This window comes from Hetaerina americana, unplaced genomic scaffold (assembly GCF_022747635.1).
Source record: "Hetaerina americana unplaced genomic scaffold, ioHetAmer1.1.p SCAF_5, whole genome shotgun sequence".
In the NCBI taxonomy this organism is placed as follows: Eukaryota; Metazoa; Arthropoda; class Insecta; order Odonata; family Calopterygidae; genus Hetaerina; species Hetaerina americana.
The window spans coordinates 91936673-91959868 of record NW_027287095.1 but is presented as its reverse complement, the minus strand read 5'-3'; the positions used below and the strand labels follow the sequence as shown (position 1 = coordinate 91959868).

Genomic DNA, 23196 nt, shown 5'->3' with positions numbered 1-23196 from the left:
ATTAATTGTTTGCTTGAGAAGCAAGTTACTAGAAGTAAATTTGTTTAAAGAAATGGAAAATACATCATCCATACATTTTTGTATATGTGATAAGTAAATAACCCTTGATAAATGAAACAGTTTCTGGCGTCACTTGGTGGAAATTCTTCATATTGAAATTAAATTTAAAATACTTCGCCTTTCCACATAAACCACTTTTATTACTACCTAGGTTTCGTTATGGTATAACATCATCAGGTAAAAATACAAGTCAAACACAGTAGTATATATAGTTCTGGACGGAGTGGAAGAGGAGGGAGGGAGGAAAGCAAGGATTGGTTGAGATAGGAAGAGGGGGCGGAGGAGGAGGAGGAATGGTAACATTGAAAAATTAGCAGGCTGGGAGAGGGAATTAATACATTGTTGAACAATGTATATTTCTGTTATTTTATATTTTCAACAATGTATTAATTCCTTCTCCCAGCCTGCTAATTTATCAATGTTACCATTCCTCCTCCTCCAATGTTACCATTCGCCCCCTCTTCCTACCTCAACCAATCCTTGCTTTCCTCCCTCCCTCCTCTTCCCCTCTGTCCAGAACTATATATACTGTGTTTGACTTGTATTTTTACCTGATGATGTTATACCATAACGAAACCTAGGTAGTAATAAAAGTGGTTTATGTGGAAAGGCGAAGTATTTTAAATTTAATTTCAATAAATAACCCTTTTCAAATGACACAAGTTGTGTAAAAGTATTGAGGAAACAAATATGCTCCCATCATTTGCACGTGTGCATTTGACAATGGTTGATAGCGCAAACGTAGCTGCTTCCTTGTTTGAAGTGAAGGTTAATATTCTTTTGAAGGACAGGGCAGGTTGCTGGGCATGTGAGATCGGTGATGTGCACCATTAGATATGGTGTACATCACTGAAGTGTCGATTCTCCTGAACTTTGGGGAGAACTACTCATTCATTCAACAGAATGGAGGGGCAGGCATATTAGCCAGGGTACAGTTCACCCTTGCATTGTGTATTGCCAGAATGAGGACGAACTATTTTCCATGACCCTTTGTATCTTTGAGCGGTGATTTTTGGAATTGTGACTTGTTTTGTGTGAATGTTCCCTCAGACTTTTTTTATAGTTTTGTTGAAGTCTGTATGAGGAGGTGTGTGTACTTAATTCCTGTGATAGTCAAACGGTTTATCTCAAGCTCGGTCATAAGTTTCTTATTCAACCTTTTTCAATCATTTTATCTATGCAAACCCAGGATAGCTATCATGGCCACCAAAAATCGTCTCAAAGTAAGTATATAATACAGACAAGTTCAATCAATTGTCATTTCATGTTTTAATGTTATTTCCTTTGTACATGTGTTTTAGATTTACTTTTTATTTATTTAAATTTTGCTAAAAAATTAAAGTGACTTTGATGTTGTTGTTTCTCTTCCCTAGTTACCCGATCATGTTTTCTTTTTGGCATGGCTAAATACAATGATGTATAAAATTTAACATGTAACAAATGTATGAAAATTGATAATGATTCTTAATTATCATGGCAATGCATACAGTGAATACCATAAGTTGAGATTATTTTATGTGATCGAGACTATGAAAATTCATGATTGATGAAAAAATGTAACAATATCTATGTGGAATATTTTCCCACTATTTCAGCATTATGATAGAATGTAGGGCAACAATGATGAATGCTTAGAATGAGTGTTAGGAATACTGTATTATCTTGAGAGAATAAATAAATTATGCGCATTGAACGAAAACTTTGTATTTGAGGGGAATGGGTCAATGATGAAAGCGTGTGAAAAACTAATGTTGATCAACAAATCATCACAGTTCACTGATTCTGGATAAGAATTAATGTATAGGCAATCCTGAGAGAATGTAAAAATTTCAGAAGACAAGGCTTTTGACACGTCATGGCTGAAAGTAGTAGGTTTAAGTGAAACGCATTTGTAATTTTCCACGGACTTAACACTGTACAATTAATTCTGTGGAAAATTACACTCATTTAATATGCACATCAAGCAATTCCACAAAGTGAAGCCTGAAAATATAAGGTATATTTGCAATAGGTTTATTTTATTTTTCATTTATTAATTAGTAAAATTTGAGAAATGGTTGAGGTCAATACTTGGTGGAAATCCATTTGTAAAATGCACAGGAAGAATCAGACATTGCCTTGGGCATACCACATTCTGCTTCTGTTTTGATTTCAACTATTTGACGCCTGTGAAAGTTTTTCCGAATAATTTCATAATCCTCTGCTCTGAGTAATATTCCAGTCTTGGTGTTGGCTCTCATGAATTTTTTGTCTACTCTGAAACATAGTTGGCAGGTAATGGACACATCTGCTGCCCCATGGATTATTAATTACTCCTTCCTCGTGTCTATGATGTTATTTTGGTCTCTCGATACTTTTGGTAATCACTAATTTTGCACAATGCCACACTTCACAAAGTAATTGCAATACAGATAGCTTTGGTGCTCTTTCTTTCCTTCAGGATCCTACAGCTGGAATAATTCCTCGTACTTTGAGCAATCTCTTCGATGAACTCCGACAGCAGGATGTTGAGTTCACCGTAAGAGTGTCATTCCTAGAACTGTATAATGAAGAACTCATCGATCTGCTCGCACCTGCTACGGATAGCATGAAATTGAGGTTTGTGGAATATCAGGATTGATTGTTTATTTCTGAAGCAATGACAATCGTGAAATGTTGAACCATGTCTCATTGTTTCTCTCCTTTGAACCAGGATATTTGAAGATTCTGCAAAAAAGGGTTCTGTAATTATACAAGGATTGCAGGAAATCACGGTGCACGACAAAAATGATGTGTATCACATATTGATGAAGGGCTCGGAAAGGAGACAGACAGCCGCTACTCTAATGAATGCATCTTCGAGGTTTGTACTAATGTGATGGTCTCATTTTGAAACGGTTGCAGAAGTGCCGGAATGATGGCATGCAATAATAATTTGTTTGCATTATTTCCCGACAGTCGCTCCCACACAATCTTCTCAATAACCGTTCACATAAAGGAGAACCTGGTCGATGGTGACGAACTACTGAAGACAGGAAAGCTTAATCTGGTCGATTTGGCTGGGAGTGAGAACATCGGAAGGTCAGGGGCTGTAGAAAAAAGGGCAAGGGAAGCGGGAAACATCAATCAGTCCCTGCTGACCCTGGGCCGGGTGATCACTGCCTTGGTGGAACGAGCCCCACACGTGCCTTACAGGTCAGTCAGTGCCCACGCAAGTCAGGGATGTGAGTTGTGGGAAGTTAGCACTGTCATTTTTCATGATGGTGGCTTTCCTCGTGAGTGTGGTTGTGGCAGTGTTAGGAAATAAGGGTGAATGAAAGGTGAAACACATGCGGGAGTTTTTGAAAAGTGGGAAACACAGGAGGACTCTGTAATATTTTCTAAAGTGTTGAGTAGTTTTTGTTGAGGTCAGTAATTAGGCTAGGATAGGGGAAAGGTAATGGAGGAGGCAATACATTGTTGGTATGGAGACGGTAGCTCTGTCTAAGTCGGCCAAATTTTGTGTTGTGGACATTTTGGCTGTCATGTTGCAGTTGGTGCTATTGTGCTTCTCCAGTTTCTCATGCAGCGAGGAGACCAATGCGATGGATGAAGCACTCATCCTCAAACACTTGCCAATTGCCTCACTCTGCCACGCCTTAGCATTTATAACCCGGGGGAGGAAGTTGGTTGCTACATTAAAGTGCATCAACCTCTATACTTGCAAGTCCCACTCTTTGCTTGCGTTCTTGGCATCCTCACCTGTACAGGAGTCCCTGGTGATGTACTTCCGCAATCTATTGCGCTGAAGGATCATGTGAGAATTGTTTTTCCAGTTGTTGTAGTTCTCAGTGCCTTCTGGATAATTTTGGCCTGGTTCACTATGTAAACCAAATGTGGGTTCCTCATGTTCATTTAGTATCCAACGATCGGATGCACTCAAAGAAATAGATCACGGTAAGCACTATGAAGATTGGTGTGGGTTTTATGAGATGCTCAGTGAATCCCTTGTGACTTTTGTTGATCTCAATGGTGTTCATGAGAATAACAAAGACATTCATCTTGTTAAAACATCTTTTGAGTGTGTTTAAAATTTAAGATTTGTGCGTAGCTCAGGATCAGGGTTGGGAATCTAACAACACATAGGGAAAGCATCAATAGTAATTAATCAAGAACAGTTTATTAAAAGTTATATTATAGGGTAAAGCAGTTAAAACTCAAATTGGTGCAAATCATGAAAGGTAGATGTATGGCAAAGTGGAAGGATTTATAGACATCGCATTTTGATATGCTGCATTCAGTGCTTGGCTACCTATACTCAGCCAACCCAGATGTTTCACTTGTTGACAAATGCTTTGAGTAAGCAGATATATTTTCCTGTAAGTCATTCACCCGGCCTGGTTATAGCATTGATGAAGTGTGGTGCCCAATTCAAAAAGATGGAAGACTGTTTAGGAAATGGAATTTGGAAGCTATATAAAAAACTGAAAGGAATAAAAGCAGGCTGTGAAGCAAATCATGAGTTAGAGAAAGGAGCAAAGTACTATCAAAGAAATGCGGGATATCAGAAAAGGGATATCAAAAGCCAGAAATGGGATTAGGGACAGTTAATATGGAAAGGGCAAGGAAACCATGGATCACGGATGAGGTTATTAGGAAGATAGATGAGAGAAGGAAATGGAAGAATGTAAACACTGAGTTTGGTAGAAGGAAGTACAAAGAGTTAAACAATAAATTGAGACTGGTGGCACACTGAGCAAAAGATGTGTGGTGGAAGATGCAGTTCAAGGATATGGAGAGTTTATGGAAGGAGAGTGGAATTGGTGTGATATACTACCTTGATCAAAAAGTTCCCGGAATAACCACCGTGTGGCGCTCCCATCGTTCCGATTTGAGTTCTGTTTTTTTTGTTAAATTGGTACATCTGTTGTTGATATTCCCTTTAAATCTTAGTGTCATAACTTGACATTTGCAAAAGTTACGTAGCCAAGAGTACATCTATCTCTGTGTGTGTTGGCGATTTTTTACAATTTCAGAAATGGATTTAAATTTGCAACAACGAACTTGTATTAAATTTTGCGTAAAAAACGGATTTAGTGGCGCACGGACGTTGGAAATGTTGGAAAAGTGTTTCGGCAACGATTCTCTAAAAACAACGGTCGTTTACCAGTGGCACGAGCGGTTCAGAAGTGGTCGTGAGTCAATCGAAGATGATGAACGCAGTGGCAGACCATCGACATCGAAAGTCGGTGAAAAAATTGATAAAGTAAAAGAAATGTTGGTCAATAACCGCAAATTAACCATCAGAGAAATAGCGGAGGACTTGAACATTGCCTATGGATCCGCCCAAGACATTGTGGTTAATGATTTGGGTTTCCGTCGTGTAGCAGCAAAGTTGGTGCCAAAAGACCTCAATTTCATGCAAAAAAGAGACCGTGTTGACTTCGCAAAAGACATGATTTGCGAGGCTGAATCCGATCCCACATTCATCAAAAGGATCATTACTGGAGACGAGACGTGGGTTTATGAGTACGACACGCAATCCAGACATCAGGCAAGTGAATGGCGTTCACCAAATGAGCCGAGACCAAAAAAACCACGTCGTTTTCAGTCAAAAAAGAAGGCAATGCTGACGGTTTTCATGGATTACAACGGTGTAGTGCATCATGAATTTTTGCCAGAAGGCCAGACGGTAAACAAAGAGTATTATTTGGGCGTTATGAGACGTTTGCGTGAAGCAATTCGCCGAAAGAGACCAGAAATGTGGGCAGAAAACTCGTGGATTTTGCACCATGATAACGCACCGTCGCACAGTGCTATCATTATTCGTAATTTTTTGACGAAAAATGCAACAAATACCATCCAACAGCCACCGAATTCACCTGATTTGGCTCCCTGTGACTTCTTTCTGTTCAATCGAGTTAAAAAACCATTACGGGGAACGCGTTTTAGCAGCCGAGAGGAAGTAATGGAAAAATCGCAGGAAGCACTGATGGACATACCGAAAACCGAATATAAAAAATGTTTCGAGGATTGGATCAAGCGCTGGCATAAGTGTGTTGCAGTCGATGGGGATTACTTTGAAGGGGACAATATAGATTTAGATGAATAAACTTGTATTTTTAATTTTCTGAATAAATTCCGGGAAATTTTTGATCAAGGTAGTACAAGAAGGTTAAAACACTTATGGGAAAAAAGAAGGGAAAATCCATGTTGATAGTTATGGATAAGCAAGGTAAAATGATAGTTGAAACAGGAAAGATCCAAGAGAAATGGAAGGAATGTATAGAAGAACTGTATGGTAGCGAACTTAGGCCTGCAAGGTTAGACGTAGTAAGAGAATATGATGTAGATGAAGATATAGGTCCAGGCATACTCGACGACGAGAAAGAAAGGGCATTGAGGGTAAAACATCAAGCAGCACTCACCAGAGCTAGAGCAATAAGAAGTTTAATCTTTTGTCCACAATTCTGCAGTAGTGTATGGGGAAATTATATCATTCTTTTTGATAAACTGAGGTAACCTTGTTTACCTTCATGAGGTGACTTAACAAGCCCTGGTTCTGCAATAAATCATGTATAGATAACACTTTGTTTTTCTCTCGATGATCAAATTTAGGGAATCAAAGCTGACCAGGCTGCTGCAGGATTCGTTGGGTGGCCGAACAAAGACTTGCTTCATTGCCACCATTTCCCCGTCTTTATCGAACGTTGAAGAAAGTCTCTCCACATTGGATTATGCGTATAGAGCCAGGGACATCATGAACAGGCCTGAAATCAACCAAAAATTGACAAAGAGGGAGCTCCTGAAGGTAAGTTTTTTTTTTAAATTTCCCTTACTTTTTTCATTGTCTTTTGCCTAAGAATTAATGGTAATTAAACTCTTTAGGAATAACCAGCAGTAATGGATCATCAGGTTATACTGATGTCCTAATCACATTCAAAATTATTTTGTTCATTATACTTTTCTAATTGACAGAATAAGTGCCATTCCAAGTGGCAGCTGATTATCAGAAGAACAAACGGCGTATATACTTCCTCTATTCCATGACCGCTCTACTGTACTGTAATCATTTTTGATTATTTCGATTACATGATTGGAATTATAATTTCAAATGATTATTATAGCAGACCTAGAATATATAAAAGAAATCAATGTTATGTAATTGCTGTCCAGAAGAGTGCTCTGGTTCTCTGTTGTTCTTACAACCAGTTTAGTACTTGAAGCCACCATTTCGGTGCTCACATCTTCAGTCCTCGTGATAGGTACAACGTTCTGGATCTGAAGCACCTCAGTGCTCAATCACAAGGGGTATGGGGAGTCTCCACATAAGTCTTAAACAGTATGTGATCAACCAGTAGACTTGTAAATTCAAAGGAAACTTTAGATAACACATAAAATCTACCATTGCAGGGCATAAGAAATTGACTGCTATAAAAAGATGTTTAGCCCTTAATTCTGATAACCATTAATGGGAACAATCCAAAGACTCTCGATCAAACTCCTGTTTAATCGAAAAGAAAATATTTAAATCTCATAAAGTAGACTGATAAATGAAAAAGAAACACTTTGTTCCAATCCACCACTTTAAAGTGGTGGATTGGAACAGTGTTTCTTTTTCATTTATTAAAATGAACTTCCACAAAGTTGAGGCTGAAACTATTGAAATAAGTAGACTGATGTTAATTTTATTTTCTTCAAACGAAGTTGATGTGCAATAATGATTATTAGGAAACAAAAAGAACTTTCAATGACAATGGACCATCTACTGCTCCATGTAAGTGAGCAAATTGTCAGTGAAATTCTCCGTAAAAGACCAAGAGGACCATAGTCCTAGCTTCTTTGATGAAGAGGACTGGCATATTATGAGGACCAGATGATGTCCAACGGAATCAGCAGATTTGTCGAATGCAGATACAGCATATACGTGAAACATTGTTGGCTGTTTGAGTGTGACTCATTTGTGTGTCAAGTGTTTTCTTGAAATCTAAAAAATGATACAAAAATATCCTGATTATGTTCGCTGTTCCCCCTTCGGCGACTTCATTACTGCTCTGGTAGAATGCTAAGTTAATGTTGCTTCATTCCATTTCCTCCTTAGTCTTCTGTTTTATCCCATTGAATGTAGTTAACCTAATTATTTTCTTGTCTTACCATAGAACGAATGGATTTTTTCATCTTAATTTCAGACAGTTCTTAATCCACCTGTATGGAGCCCCAATTCCACATTTCCCTTAACTTTCTGTATCCTCATCCTGTATTTTCCTCCATGTTTTATTTTACTCTTGTCTAATACACTCTTCAGTTTATTAGTCAACTCTTTGCATTGCCTTCCACCCAAGTATCTGCTTACATTAATCCCCTCCCTTCTCTTGTTTACCTCTCTAATCTACTCATCCATATTCAGAGTTCCTTGTCCTTTTCATATCAGCTGTTCCTTTTGTATCATTTGTGGTTTTCCTTGTGTGAGCGTATTTCTTTTGATGCGTTAATATTTTTAATGTTGTGCTCATCTCTATGTCCTCAATATTTTAATTTGCCTCTTTGTTCTCTTTCCTTTTCTTCCTGATCAATCTTGCTCCGTTCAATTTTCTTGTCTTTTTTTCTATCTGTTTATTCTCGTGAATCTAGTTATATGCATTAGTATAAATATGTAATTATCTCATTCCATATCCACATTGAGGAATCGATTTATCTTCACCAAATGTGCACATGTTGTGACCAATGTCTGCCTTGGGATGGCAATAGTTGATGCTTAAAGAGTTGGGATTGATTTCCAGTCTTAACTATGGGTATTTGAGGAAGTTGAAGGTGTGAAATAAAATGACCAAAATTACACAAGGTCAGTTTGATAGGTGATGTTAAGAGTTCGCGCAATACTGAGCCCTGTTCGGGCATTGTGAAATCCACACATTAGCAGAGTTATTAATGGGGCCAGATCCTTATTTCTCTCTGCCACTTGCAGTTTCCCAGGTAGTTCTGAAAATCAACACAAGCTCGGGTCAAGCAGAGGGTACTACCAGGTCCTTTAAAATAGTACACCAGTGTTTTTGTTGAATTTTGGCGAAAACAGTTCCTGTGATATGACATCAGAGTGGATGACTAACCTCTTATTGTGCCTTCATTGCTTTGCATGCTCAATTGCTTAATGACTGGCGCCATAAAACGATCTGCGGCCTCGCGGAATGTCGCGGGGTCTCTTGTAGATTAATTGCAGACGAATTCGGTCAATTTAATGTTTAATACGTATGCAACCAGAATTTTTCCACCGTCTCCTTTAAAACTTTCGATTGGCCACCTTCAAATTCCTGAGCTTCCCGCTGTTATTTTCGACCTTTGTAATTGGTCTAAACATTAGCCTCGCGTGCAGCACCGAGGCATGGCTATTCCATTGTTGCGCTAGTCGCGAGATCCCTGGTCGCTACTATCCGGCTTACAAAGGAAAATTCTGTTCTGTATATGTACGAGTAGAGATAACGGAAGCGCGCGGAAAATAGATGTCTCGTCCTAGTCACCGGTCTTCGTCAATCGCGCGTTTGCCATCTCCTCTGGCGGAAATCTTTGTATTTATTCAGTCCTAAAACAGCATCACGTCAATTACATTGTACAAATAGCAAAGAAAGAACTAGTGATGACAATAAAAACTAAGCGCATTAAAGCAAAAGTTGATAATATCAATCAACAATTAAATAAAAGCACTTCCTAAATGAGGTTGTTTACATGCATGAGGGAGACAGAATGATATTCAATTCGATTGTTCCCGGCTCAACTTTGTGGAAATTCATGCTAATTATAAGAAGAATACAAAGTATCAATAAAGGATAGTGGAAAGATAAATTGTATTCTGCATTTAATTAGACAGAATGATCATTGAAGGAGGTTCGAGGACGAAAAGTTGGAGGGAGTAAGAGCAGGGCACTCACTGAATGAAACTGGACTAAATACGGTGACCAGTGGCGCGAGTCTCCCATCTCTTCGTGCTCGTCCCACTTGGAATAATTAAGCATGGCGCTCCTCGGGGAAGGGTAACAGTTTGTGGTTTGAATCCGTCTTCTCCGCTCTTCGCATTCCCACTCGACGGAAATCGGGATCCCGGGTTCGTATCCTGGAGACGGCCGACCTTTTTTCAGTGCTATCCCGATCCCTAATACTTGAGGTGCTTTTTTGAAGAGCGCTTCTTGAGTACGCCGGATGGGGGGGGGGGGTTTAAAGCCGTGTTTTTAACCCCTTGGCGCCTTTCGTTAAGAGAGTTACGAGGCTAATACCGACGTCGCCGGGTTTCTCTCCACCCTTCCTCCTTTCCCACCCATCCATCCCTAATGGCGCAAATGACCTCGACAGTCGGTCGCGCCTCCCCTTATAACAACACTACTTCCTCCTCCTCCTGCTGCTGCTACTACTCTATAGTGCGCCCATGTCTGGACGTCGTAAAAAAGATGAGCGAGCAAATGCGTGTGCGGAACTAACTGAAAACGGGCCCCTCTGCAACCCCTCCTCCCCACGAGACTCATCTCTCGAGTCGCGCTCGCCGTGTTTTTATTTTATTATTCTGTGCAAATCCCCCCCTCCCCCCGTAATCTCCCCCTCCCGCTTCTTCTCTTCACCAATCGCAGTGCTCCATGGTCGTCGTTCTTTTGTTTTTATTTCGCGCGGCCGAGGAGAGAGTGCGCGCACGCGAGCGAGCGACGGAGGAAGGAAGGAAGGTTGCGTGGTGTGAAAGGAATGCTGCCCCTTCGCTCATTCGCTCCTCTCCCGCCAAACGCCGACTGCTCCTTTAAATACACGCGCGCTTCTCTCGTAATTTAAGTTTCATTCCTTCGCGTCGGAGGGAACTCGGCGTCGTCTCTTCCCTTCCTAAGGAATGCGTAGCAGAGTAGAGCGGAAGAGAATGGGGAGGAGGGGCGAGAGAGAGAGAGGTGGGGGGATGTCTATATCTCCACCCACCCCCTCGCAAGGGCAAGGTCATATCCATCGCTTGAGGAATCGTTTCATGCCGACGCTCAAACTCTTGGGACGTGGTGGTCGTCTCCTCCTGAAATGGCTGCTGCTTCTCTAAGGCCGCCCGACGAGCGACGTCCTTTCGCCCTTTTCCATCTGCTCAGTGCTGTTCCTCCAGGGAGAGAGAGGGTGGGGAGGAATTGAACCCTATGCATTCTGCGACGAAGGTGACGATTTCCCGTCCCTCCCGTCTTGAAACTCTATGCTCCCAACTGTTATGAAGACCAGTGAATACGTATCGTTCGCAAAATCTCGCTGCGGCAACTTTAATTGGGGCAAATCCTGGAATTGATTCGAGGCGGACGTTGTTTTTTTTGTATTTCCCAGTCTCTTTTCTTTCGCGATTCTTGCTCGGCTGCATCACAATTCGCATTTGAATTCTGTCTGCTACATTTTCTTTTGATTTTTCGTCTCGACCTTGAGTTAATTCTAGTGGATTAGGATGTGTCCCAAATGCGTGTGTAAGTTTTCCCTACCGATTTGTATAAGAGGAAAACCTTTAAGCGACGATAAGAGATACCTTTCACTTGTTTCTATTGGAAGTTATTTTCCTTTCTTCGTCCGCAGAAGATTACCATTGTATTGCAGCAATTATCCAGAGAGTGTATACCAGTTCCGTTCTTAAGCAAGTAAGAATCATCGTAAGAGGTCTTAACTGCGCGCGCGTTTTTGTCTGCGTGCCGCAGCGTTCCATATTTTTTCTCATTCCTCCCGGCTAAACGTTTCAACTATCATACGTCGTCTAATTTCTTGCCCTTCATATGAATTTCTTAAAGGTCAAGGGCGATAATGAACATCCTTATCTTTTACCCTGCGTTAGCCTTCCTCTTGGGCCGCCAATGGTCACCATCCTTTGCGATTTCCATGGGAATAGCATTCTATGGAGACGATGATGGAGAGTTGGGAAGGGGAGGACTTCCGTCATTGTTGCAGTATTCCAATTTGCGATTTATTCCCCTCGGTGAGTTTTTTCTGCTATTCCGCGGAGAAATTAAGGTGGGTTGTTCTTTTTCATTTGCCATCCCATTAGCTATACAAATTGGTTCCTTTCGTTCCAAATTCGAATTGATGTTCGCTGTGGCGCTCTTAATTTCTATCGTTCGGCACTCATTTTGCGGATGACCAGCCTTCTACCTCCGCTCCCGAAAATTGGCTTCAAAGATACATCCCCTGGTGGCTCAGGATACCCTCTTATTTTCGGGTCACCAAGATGACCTTGCCACACACCTTGGTGGGTGGTCCGAAAATGGTTCTCGGAACTATCCACTTGTGGTTTGTCCGTGCCAGTTACGGGCGTTAACACCATCACCTAGGTAACAAGAAATATCCTGGTGTCCTCATCTAAGAATTGGTACTGAGGTAACTGTTCTCAATTACTTGGCCCAGTGAAAAGGATGATTCAACATTTCCAATGTTTAGCGCCAATATCTCGGCAATAATGTCCTAGTTTTGACCATAGATATCGCCAGCTCGGGAATAGTTGAGGCAATCGTTGGTTAGGAATTCTTACGTTGATGCCGGTGCCTGAAATTAATGCCAGAGGCAAGGGCGTCCAGCTTCTATCCCTGGGCACTGCCACCTAGCTTAAGTTAACGCATCATCTTGCCCCGCGTTACCCCCATGTCTCACGAGTGCATAGCCTTCGTGTTTGCGTGCTTCTTAACTTTGTTGTGGTGAACTAGCCTATTCCTTTTTTCTCCTTGTGTGACAGACAGTTTAAGGGTTTGATATAAATGCAACGAGAGATCCACGGCCTGCTGTGTCGGACCGTTCCTCCGTTAGAGAGGTCGAGGGCCTTCGCAAACTACCACCTTCCCCCACCCCTTCCAACCCTCAACCGTCGCCTTCCCAACGGAGGTTCTCTCCAGCAGCAGCGGGAACCCAACGGCCTCTTAAATACCCCTCTTGGCTTTCTGATCTCCCGTAAAATCTCACTTTAACGGATATACTTTTCGAAGAATTGTCACGCGTTTCGCATTTCAGGCAATGCGATTTGTTAGACTCCTCGGCGGATCTTAGTTCTGTCCAGAATTTTGCCCCCATTTTTCCTAACTTTCAGGCTTAAGGCAATATGTCCTATTGATGTAGGGGGATCATCCCTATATTAATAATAGTTCGGCTTCATTCGGACGAGATTGCGACTGTGGCCGTCGGTTCTTCCGTCTAGCCCATCGTCGAACACATTCAATGAAAATGTGACTACGTTTGAGTGCTAAATAACATGAAAAAGAACTTGATAATGACAGTCGATTTACAATGAACATGCTCGAGTAGAAAAAAATGCAAAATTGTGGGGAAAACATAAGGAATAACGCTTTTATCCTTGACGAAAAGACCCACCCACATAATCGGATGGCCAATCAGACGACGGGTGCATTACGTAATGCGTCCGTCTGATACACAGGTGAACTGAGACTTCTACAGTTTTTATAAAAAGTTTCGGAAAAATAAGATTTATTTCATATAATTCCGCAGTGCTTCAAAATTCTTCCAAGTGTACGTCCCTTGAGCGTTTTGCCGGAGCGGTTTTTCCATGACTCGAAGGCTCCTCCCTTGTAGGCGGATTCCGCAAGGTCCTTAAGGGTACGCGCGCAAGCTTCTTGGGCGGCTTGACTTAGGGTATCATGGTGGTGGTGGCGTCCTTTGAGTGAGGGAGGACTTCAATTTAAGGGATGGGAAATAGTCCGCTGGTCGTGTATGAATAGTATCGGCAAAAATAGATTCAGATGTTGCTAAAATGTCTCAAAATTATTCAATTCGGGTGAGGAAGCGATGCCGCTTCAGAAGGTCTTCGCAAGCAGACACTCTTTAACTCTATTCTTTTGGTCGTACGTCCAAAGACCTTCGGGAGGACGAGTTTAGCGCAGGTCTTTCTCATCGCCAAATTTTCAGTGTTAGTGATAGTCACTGTCATCTTATCAATGCCGATACAATCCGCGATAATGCACACAATTAACAGACGGTCCAGACGGACTTCAGGGCTTCGTGCACACGTCAGGAAAAAATTGTTAATACTGATACTTCTTATGCAAGCCTTGTATATAGTGCTCAATCTGGAGCATGTTTTGCGACCACCAAACTGTTGTACCGAGAGCGTATTATCATATTTGAACTCATTCCTTATTCACCAGCCAACCAATTGCAGATCACCATGTCACCTCGCTGTTAAATCTCTCCTCCCTCCGGTTGATAATATTGTTCAATTAGCGTCTTCCTCGCCTCGGGAAAATGGGGTTTCTGGAACTTGCAATCGGAGTAGTTGTACGCGTTTTTTTCGTTGTTACACTTTTGAATAACTAGCATTTAGGCACCTTCTCTGAATAGTAAGTGTACAAATATCCAGACGTAGGAAATAATTATGTATTTATTCATTATGCGTTTTGAGTCAACAAAGTCGCTATATGTTGAAGGAAACACGGCCTGGGATATCCCCCCAAGGGTAGCGAGTCCGACTTCAGGGAGCCCGAGGGCATTTTCTTAATCACCACTCGTAAGTTAATTTCAATTAATTCGATTGCATGCTCTCCGAAATTATCTGTGAGCTTTAGTGAATGCATCCCACTGTGACTACTAAAACGATAGAAATATTCAATCGCAGCCATTTAACAAAGTCCTTTTGGGAATTCAAAGATACTTCTTGGGGGTATGGATAACATTCGTCTTAAAGTAGAATGGTAGAGAGTGTCGGCTCTTTGTTTAGTTATTCTGCAATGGTGGATGGGAGACACGACGGGATGGACTGCAACTTCGCCCGTTTGGCCTCATTTAAAATATGCTTCTAGCATAAATGGGATCCTCATTAAGTTGGATTGACTGCATATTTGGATCGCGGGCAGCGTAGAGGAGCTAGATTTGTAAAATCTACTGTTGTTGTATTGTTTTTGTTTAACTTGGTATGGAATACAATTAGAGGAGCTAGGTTGGGAATCACGCAACGGAGCGCAGGGTTGAATTGCGGGTTAAACTCTTGCATAAATTAGAAGGAAGTCTTTATCAACGATGTTGAAAATGTTATTACTACGGCAGGAGAGATCGTGTCGATAAAATTAGAGAGATAGTGTAGAGCAGATGGATTTAAGATGTCATTTTTCCGCGAACGATAAGGGATCGGAATAACGTTAAAAAATCAAAGCAGGGTGAACTGTTCCAGCTTTAGAAAAATTGAATTTTCTGATGATGGTCTCCATGGGAATGAGATGTCATCCTGGGAGTGACTGAGATTGAATCGGCCGGAGCCGATTAGTATTGTTGGCGGATGCTCACATGGGAGACGATCGTATAATTGCAGGAGTGGTCGTAATTCTCGAGAAGGAATGAGCTAGAGCGAGTCGAATCCGGCGGGCAATAAAATGAGAGGAATTTGATTGCTATAGGGAGAGCCTTGGGGCGCACTGCTGGTACTGGAAGTGTGGATGCCAACCACCGAGAAGAAGAGATGGAAGCAGTATACGAACAGCTGGATTATGGAGAGAGGGTGAAAGGAAAGAACCGAATTGGAGTAGATAGGTAATCGTCTTTAATTTGGCAACATAATGGGTTGGAGAGAAGGAAGCGTGGGACAGTTCGCATTGGGAGAACAAATCGTGTTGCAATTAGTTTAAAAATGCCTGTTTTTTTACGCAAAAATTGGTTTATCTGAACTCCCAAGGTGGGCATTTATGCCGTAGTGCCGTAAGAATGCTGCATCGCACACTACCCTTCCATTTTATATTGCTTTGTAGGCGGTTGATTGGGATCGGACCTTCTTGGCCCTTTCCCTTAAGGGCTTTGGGCCATGGGACACCCTCCTCCGATCCCACGTTGTAACTTTTGTGAGGAGAGGTTCAGCGAGTTTCTCTCCTACCTTGTCAATTTATCATGACGAGCTGTCTGCTCAAAATGTTTCGTTCGTCGAAGTGACAGTATCGGCCGTCTTGTCGTCGTGATTTGAAATGTTGTGATCATTTGGTATATCAGTGCCTACTCTTAGTCGCCTCTCAAAGTATATCGTCAATGTCCTCTGCTGTTAGTACATTTTTTCCATATTTGTAAATGTCTGTGAAACTCTTCGATAACTGCCGAATATTTCAAAACTTCCACATTTTTCATAAATTTTAAATTCAGTAAAGGTTGTTTCATTCTTGCCACATTGATTCTGTGAAACCGTATAGGTACTGACTGAGGCTACTTCGCCAAAAAATGCGGTTAAAGTAAAGGAAAACTAGCGGGTGTGCAAAGAAAAAACACCCAACTAAATTCCCAGACGAGGCCCTTGATTTATGAAGAGATAAAGAAGCAAAGTATAAATTCCATCATTCCTCAAAATATTAAAATTAAATGTAATAAAAAATTGTCCTGCGCGTTCTCGGGAAATTTCCACTTTCACACAGAAGGATGCAATTGGGATTTGATTTCCTCGAGATTATTTGTCGCAAAAGTCGAGAGTACAATCCCTCGTCCCTCTCCGCGGGGGGAAATTTCTGCTACCTGCAACGTTGGGTCGCATTCCCTGCCTTTTACAGACTCTTTGGGGGTAGAGTGTTTCATGGTGCATTTTCATGTGGTGTTTCAATTTCTTGCTTGTTGTGTCCTGGCTTCCGTGTTGTAGGATGGCTTTCGTGCTGCATCATGGGGTGCAGTTTTTTAGTTGTTTTGCGGTATATGTGTTTGCATGAGTATTGGATGAAGGGATTTTTGCATGAGTGTGTGCGCTGCTGTGGGTGTAATTTTCCGTGTTGTTTTTTTTGCATGTGGTATTTTTCCTTTTTACGGTTGGTGACCTAACACCCCCCGCCACACGCTCTTGCGGCGGCTTGCGGGGTATTATGTAGATGTAGACTAGCAAAGTTATCACGGTACTTTAAGTGCTGATATTGCAGTACAGGTTCCGTCGATCATCGAGTCATCTCTGAATCTGTTCTGAGACAGTTACCAGCTTACTGCAAGGCTCTTGTTATTATCTCTCGGCGTGACTTCCGTCGTAGATATAGATTAAAATTACCTCACAAGATAGGGTAGCTCCCCACATTAAAGAACGAACTAGTTTTTGGGGTGTGTTGCAGGACACTGTATCCGCACTGGGCCAAAGAATGGACAAGAAAAATTACGAAAGGCTAGATTAAAAAAAAAGAAATATTTTCTCTCGAATTTTCAAGGGAATTTAAAAGTGATTTCTTCAGGGAATCCCAGCAATGGCGGGCTGATTCTATTTCTACCTTTGTTCGCCACCAAGGAAATTCGCGGACAGAAGTAAATGGGGTGTGGAGGGGTAAAAAGGTTAAAATTGTAGGTGGGAGGAAAAGAGAATTACATCTTTCGGTGTCAATCGTTGACTTGGAATAGTTGTTTGTCTAAGAGTGTGAGGGATACAAAATTGCGTTAGGAAGTTCATCCTTGCAACGGACGCATTTCAAAATTTCCAAATGCTCGAAAGCATCGAGCTCTTTTGACCTTCATTTTCAAAATGAAGAATTTTAGTCACCAAGTCACTTTTGTGGTCACTCTCGATGAGGTGCTGCGCAAAGAGGGATGTTATGTTCTTATTATTTACTCAAGCTTTCTATTTTCCTTTCTTTAAAATTTCGTCCTGTTTGCCCAATATACTTCGTGTTACCCTCGGAGCACCTTATAAGACAATCACCGAAGACTCACACTAAAGACGAAGTCCCTAATGACAAGAGGAGTGGTGTTTTTTTCAATTAATTACTCTTTTCAATGTGGGTCGAGAGGAAGATACGCGACATAATGGGGAACGGTGAAAATTTAACATTTCTGCCAACTGAACAAATGCCTTAGGATACATAGCAGCCGTTTTAACCATTCCGAGAGTTATTTGGTAACACTGGGGTAATTGTTGAAGTAATCGTGATGTGCGAACGAGCCAAGTTGTGGCCATTTTATCAGTCTCGTGTGTCAATGGTCTGTGTTCATAATTGAAAGGGGCGCGGAATAAAATCGTCTCAGCATTTGCTGCTCGAAAGATGCCTCTACTATGAATACCTCGTTCTCAACTTGTGACCACTTTGCTGGAGCACGGCAAGATATCGAGCGATTGGATAGTTTAGAGAGTATTAACCCGCACGCGATCGAAGGTTGTGGTTCCCCGGTTTGAGGAACTGGTCTTCGGGCACGCGAGTCCCAACCGCTATGCGTGCGTCTCCGCTTAAGCGCCAAAGGGGCGGACGGGTCTTCAAACATGCCACTCTTAGAATTGGACCAATTTTTCGCTCTCGCGAGGGGCGGTGGATGTCCACATGGACGCGGATGAGGGGCGGCGATTGTTTTTCTCTGGGCGCTGTCTCCTGCCGGCGGTCGTCGCGCGTGGGACGATGACCATCACACGGGAGGTCGGCTGGCTTGCAGAGAGGGGGGCGGTCGGCGGGGGACCCCCCTCTCGCCCTCCCCGCTGGACGAGAATAAAAACGCCGGCGACGAATGGAGAGGAGAGGGAAGAGAAGTCCTGCGCGCGCCTCCTCTCTTCCTCCCCTAACCCCCCGAGCTTTCCACTTCCCCACTCCGTCAGGTGCCCTTCCTTCCAGCCCGCCCCTGCAGAACGGTCTCCGCTGCTGGAGGCACGCTGAACCCGCGTTTGTGAGTCAAACCAAACCGCCTCCCGCCCGCCCTTCCTCTCCGGCAAACACGCGGCGGCGTGGGTTTAGTGCGTATTTCGCCGGGGGAGTGCCAGTCGGTCCGTCGGGGGTTCTCCGGGCTGTGACGGAGGTTTTGACCCGAGAGGATCCCGTGTGCGAGTGCGTGCGAACGTGTTTTGTGTGTCCCATTCCGCTCGTGTCCGTATTCCGTGCGTGTTCAAATGCGGCGGGTCGTCCCCTTGGTCTCTTGCTTTCGTCGCCCGAGAGTGTCCGTCCTCGGGCGGGCGGTGGTGTTGATTCGACGTCGGTCGTGACCCGTCCCTCGCCGGGGAACTATGGAGACGGGTCTAGAATGGGTCGGCTCTCCTGGATTGCTGGAACGGCGGCATTCGTCACTTTGGCCTGGCTCCTGCTCGCCATGACTCACCTCTCCAAAAAGGTACCTCCCCCCCATTACCTCTTCTCTCCACGTTTCTCGTCGTTCGTCGCCGCTGTGAGTTCGGTGCTTTATGTGAGAGAGCACGTCTGCGTTTTGAGCATCGGTCCCGTGGTTCCGATCGTCGACGTGAGGCGTCATGCAGTGGAGGATGAGCGCGTGGACCAACTCATCCTTTCGTGTAAGGCTATTTTCGAAGACTTGTTTTCTTCAATAAAAGTTTCTGAAGACAGATTAAGAAGTCACCTTCAACGGGCTTAATCATAGGAATCACGGCGTGCCGTGCTTAATATCTATTAAGGAATTTCCTCGTTAGCTCTTTCAAAACGAACTTCACGAAGATAGAAACGATAACCTTGTGTGGGATTGTTGCTTCTTCGCCGTCCACAATGGTCGACGCTATCCTTGGCGCGTTTATTTATTTAACGACTCTCAGCGTGATACGATTTTTTTCGGGTAATGATTATGTGTGTCGCGGAAGTCCAGGGATAGAGCGTAGGACTACTGACTAGAGGGCCAAGGTTCGATTCTCAGGCACGCCTGTCCGGGCACTCTAATCTCCATTCAAGCTGTCAAGAGTTTTTCGGGTGCCAGACCTTCATGGGAAACCGTAACCGGCATAGGGAAGTGCACCCCTACTACACTGCCAATAAATATTGGAATTACCCACGCCGTCGGTCTCAGTATTGGGTCAGCCCAACCGCCATCAATGAAACTGATCGGGTTGGTCAGTAAGTTAGTTTTCGGGTTTTTTGAGTAAAAATATCAGTATTACCAGGCTCAGTACTCTGTAGCCGGAGGCCGGAACTTTAGGGGTAGCATAACAAAGGTCCAGAATTCTTTTCGAATTGCTGCATCACGCTGTCTCACCTAAGCTACTCGGTATTGATGGCACTTGCAGTTCTGATGGAATTATACATTTCGACAGACGTATTTTCATTATTCCTCAGCAATGAGAATCAATATTAATAAAAACAAAGGTTATGCGATTTTCTTGAAAGAAAAAGGCCAAGCTAAACAAAAAATAGGAGGGTAAAAACTAGAGCAGGTGGAACAGTTTACGTATCTCGGAAGTGTTTTGCACCAACACGGTCACAGTAGACGGAACTTAAGGAGAAGAATTGCGCTAGGCAAAGAGGCTTTCACAAGAAGGGAGTTGATGACAGGGACGTTGAGTAAGGATGTTAAGAAAAGACCCCCAAAAACTTTTATATGGAGCGTAGCTATGTACGGCGCGGAAACGTGGTCATTGAAGCAGAAGGGTAGACGTAGACTGGAGGCTTTTGAAATGGGGGTGTGGAGAAGAATGGCGGTGAAATGGACCGAGAAGAAAACAAATGAGGAAGTCTTTGGTATGGTGGCAGAAATCCTATGGAGGCAGGAAAAATGGATGAGGGGCGTATTGATCGGCAGTGGGGTGCTTAAAACTGAAATAGAGGGGAGAATGTTAGACAAACGAGGGAAGGGCAGGAACAGGATAGGGATGTTGGAAGGGAGGAGGTACTCGGAGATGAAGTGAGTGGAGTAGGTTGCTGGATTTTTTTTTGTTAATAGTCCCAAAATATCTATTTGGTAGTTCTGTCCATCCATAAACCTACCTTAACCGGTAGATTACCTTATAATAATTCCTCAGGAAGTAAAGCATTCGTTCGATGTGGTGTTCCCGCGTAGAAGTTACCGTTTCTTCTCCCCGTTCTGCCTTCGTCGTGTCATGCATTGGTCGTGTTCTAGGGTCATTATTTGGAGGTTTTGTCGAGGCTGCCTTATCTCCGTAACCGACAAGTCAAGCCGTAATAATTTAAGCCGACAGATCGCCGACGTGATATTTTTTCTTTCGTCTCGTACTTCGCGAGGTTGCTCCATTCATCGTTGTCAAGTGACATAACGATGTTGACTTGCCGTTTATTTTAAAGTTTTCCCGAACGACCTACATGGTGGGCCGCTGGAGTCTTTAAATCTGTTCATCCTAATACTGTCTCTGCGAAATGTACGTGGTTTTTATAAAATGTTTCGGAAAAATGGATTTCTTTCAGATATTTCTTCAGTTCCTCTAAATTGTTAGGAGTACATACCTCGAGTGTCAACACACGCTTTTGCCAACTGTTTTTTCGAAGACTCGGCTCCGTGGTAGGCAGATTCCGGCTAAGGGTACACTTCTTTCACGGCACTTCGGGTCCCATGTTGTCTTTTGATGGAGGCAGGATTACACTTGTGGCAATAGGAAATCGTTTGTTGGTGCCAAGTCGGGGAGATTGTAAGGGTCTTGGGGAATCGTCGCGATGGCGTTACTGGAGGTCTTTGCAAGCAGACACCCTCAACTCTCTGCTTGGTCGTCCGTCCAAATTCCTTCGGGAGGACGAGTTTAGCATACATAATTCGCAGTGATAATGGTGGGTGCAAATCTTGTATCAATGGCAATCTGCGATCATGCGCACACTTAACCGACGGTCTGAATTCAGCACTTCACGCACGCGTCGGGGAAAATTGTTACCGACACTTTTTATATTCAAACCATTTGTGAAAGTGATCGCGTGAATTATCCGCCGCAATGTCTAGTGCAAAGTTGCCTGTCTCGGATAGTAAAGCCTCTCCACGTCATGGCACGTTAGTGGCATCCATTTGTGGCACGTTTGAAGTAATACCTTCCCCTAAGGTAGTTCCAAGAAAGACCCATTCTCCGCAGTTTAATACTAGATTGTTAATGGGAGTGCATGTCGAAAAACCGAGAGAGGCGTCGAGTCTGCTTTTCAATGCCTAGTATTCTGAAATAATTTTGATTCATTGTGGGGCAGAATGTGCTGATTCATGGGTGGGAATAATATTAGAAAAATGGTTAAAGACAGCGGGCTACGTATTGACGGTATGTGTCGGAAACTTAATTTCCGGTTTGTTTGGTATAATGGGTCCCAGTACCGTTGTGAGATTAGAATAATATCTAGTGGTGGTGTTATGCAGCCCTTCAAGACTGTTTAGCTGTACTTCAACGAGGGAGCTATCGGGTGAAAACGTCTTTTGTCTCACCATCAAAATTTCCATGGGGGAAATCCGCCGAATAATTGTGGACCTTGGAATTTAGCAGAAATGTAAGTTTTGAAGTGTTAGTCGGGAGCATATAATATGTCGAGGATGCAATCTACCTTTAAGACCTGATCTCGCTGAAAATTTATTTTCAAAACTTCCCACGTTAATGTGCCGCCTGGACCTTCCACGAAGACCATGAAGATGGCATAACAATGTGGTGCCACGGTCATTTCAGTCCCCTCAAAGCCACCGATCGACCTCCACGACACTTACCACCCTCGTCGTAAACGCCTCCCCGTGTCGGGGGTGTTGAATGTATCGATATCCGTGAAGCGCGGGAAAAATGATTCTCGTGTGAATGTACTAGAAACGCACGGGAAAATTTAAAGCGATATGTACATGCAAAATCGTAAACACATGTATTTTACATAAATAATTTAATGCCAGCAGATGCTATATTGTTTTTAAAAATATGGAAATGCGTGTTAGTAAGAGAATACTAAACGATGCCGTTATTTAAATCATCACCATCTAGTTTTGATTTTATTCTATTTTACGGGTGGTGACCTAACATCCCCCGCCACACAGCCCCGCGGTGGCTTATGGGATATTATGTAGATGCATAATAAGCCTTGGAAGATCATATGGAGTCCACGTGACGGCGAAGAAACTAATAGACCGGTATTTCCGCAGTTATATGTGCGATAATACGTACCGGTGAGGAAATATCCACGTAAAATTTCATGATATCGTATTTTGCATGAAAAGGAATAAAATATTCAGTTTTAACTGTGCTAACTCTCATTGAGTGGTTTTGGGAAAATTGAAATCATTAATATCAGTGAGTAATTCTTTTGGAAAGGTTATGCCACCATATACTGGTGCCTGAATTTTAACACTTAGAAATTAACGAGAAAGATTGTATTTTTTTAAAAATGAAAGTGGCCTTTGAGTTTGGTTTGGAAGATTAAACTGTGTGTCAGCAGACAAGAAGGCAGCATTTTCACCAAGGGTGGTTGCCAAGGTCGAATGCACCAGGATGTTTGTATCTTGTGGAGTTGGACGTCCTGTTTATTTGCTGTAGGTTTGAAAGGCGCAGGGAATGTAGGGAGGAAGGATGTGGAATTTTTTATATAGAGTGAATTCCTTCAGGAT

General features: G+C 42.8%; 1 protein-coding gene across 1 annotated transcript in view; it reads left to right on the top strand.

Annotated features, from left to right (window-relative positions):
• Positions 1 to 23196, top strand: part of Klp61F (Kinesin-like protein at 61F) — a 72592-nt gene that overhangs the window by 5467 nt on the left and 43929 nt on the right. Inside the window, exons 4-7 of the mRNA XM_071592712.1 lie at positions 2501 to 2658; positions 2753 to 2902; positions 2998 to 3234; positions 6637 to 6829. Coding sequence (XP_071448813.1) covers positions 2501 to 2658; positions 2753 to 2902; positions 2998 to 3234; positions 6637 to 6829 — 738 coding nt within the window. The remainder of the gene's footprint in view (positions 1 to 2500; positions 2659 to 2752; positions 2903 to 2997; positions 3235 to 6636; positions 6830 to 23196) is intronic.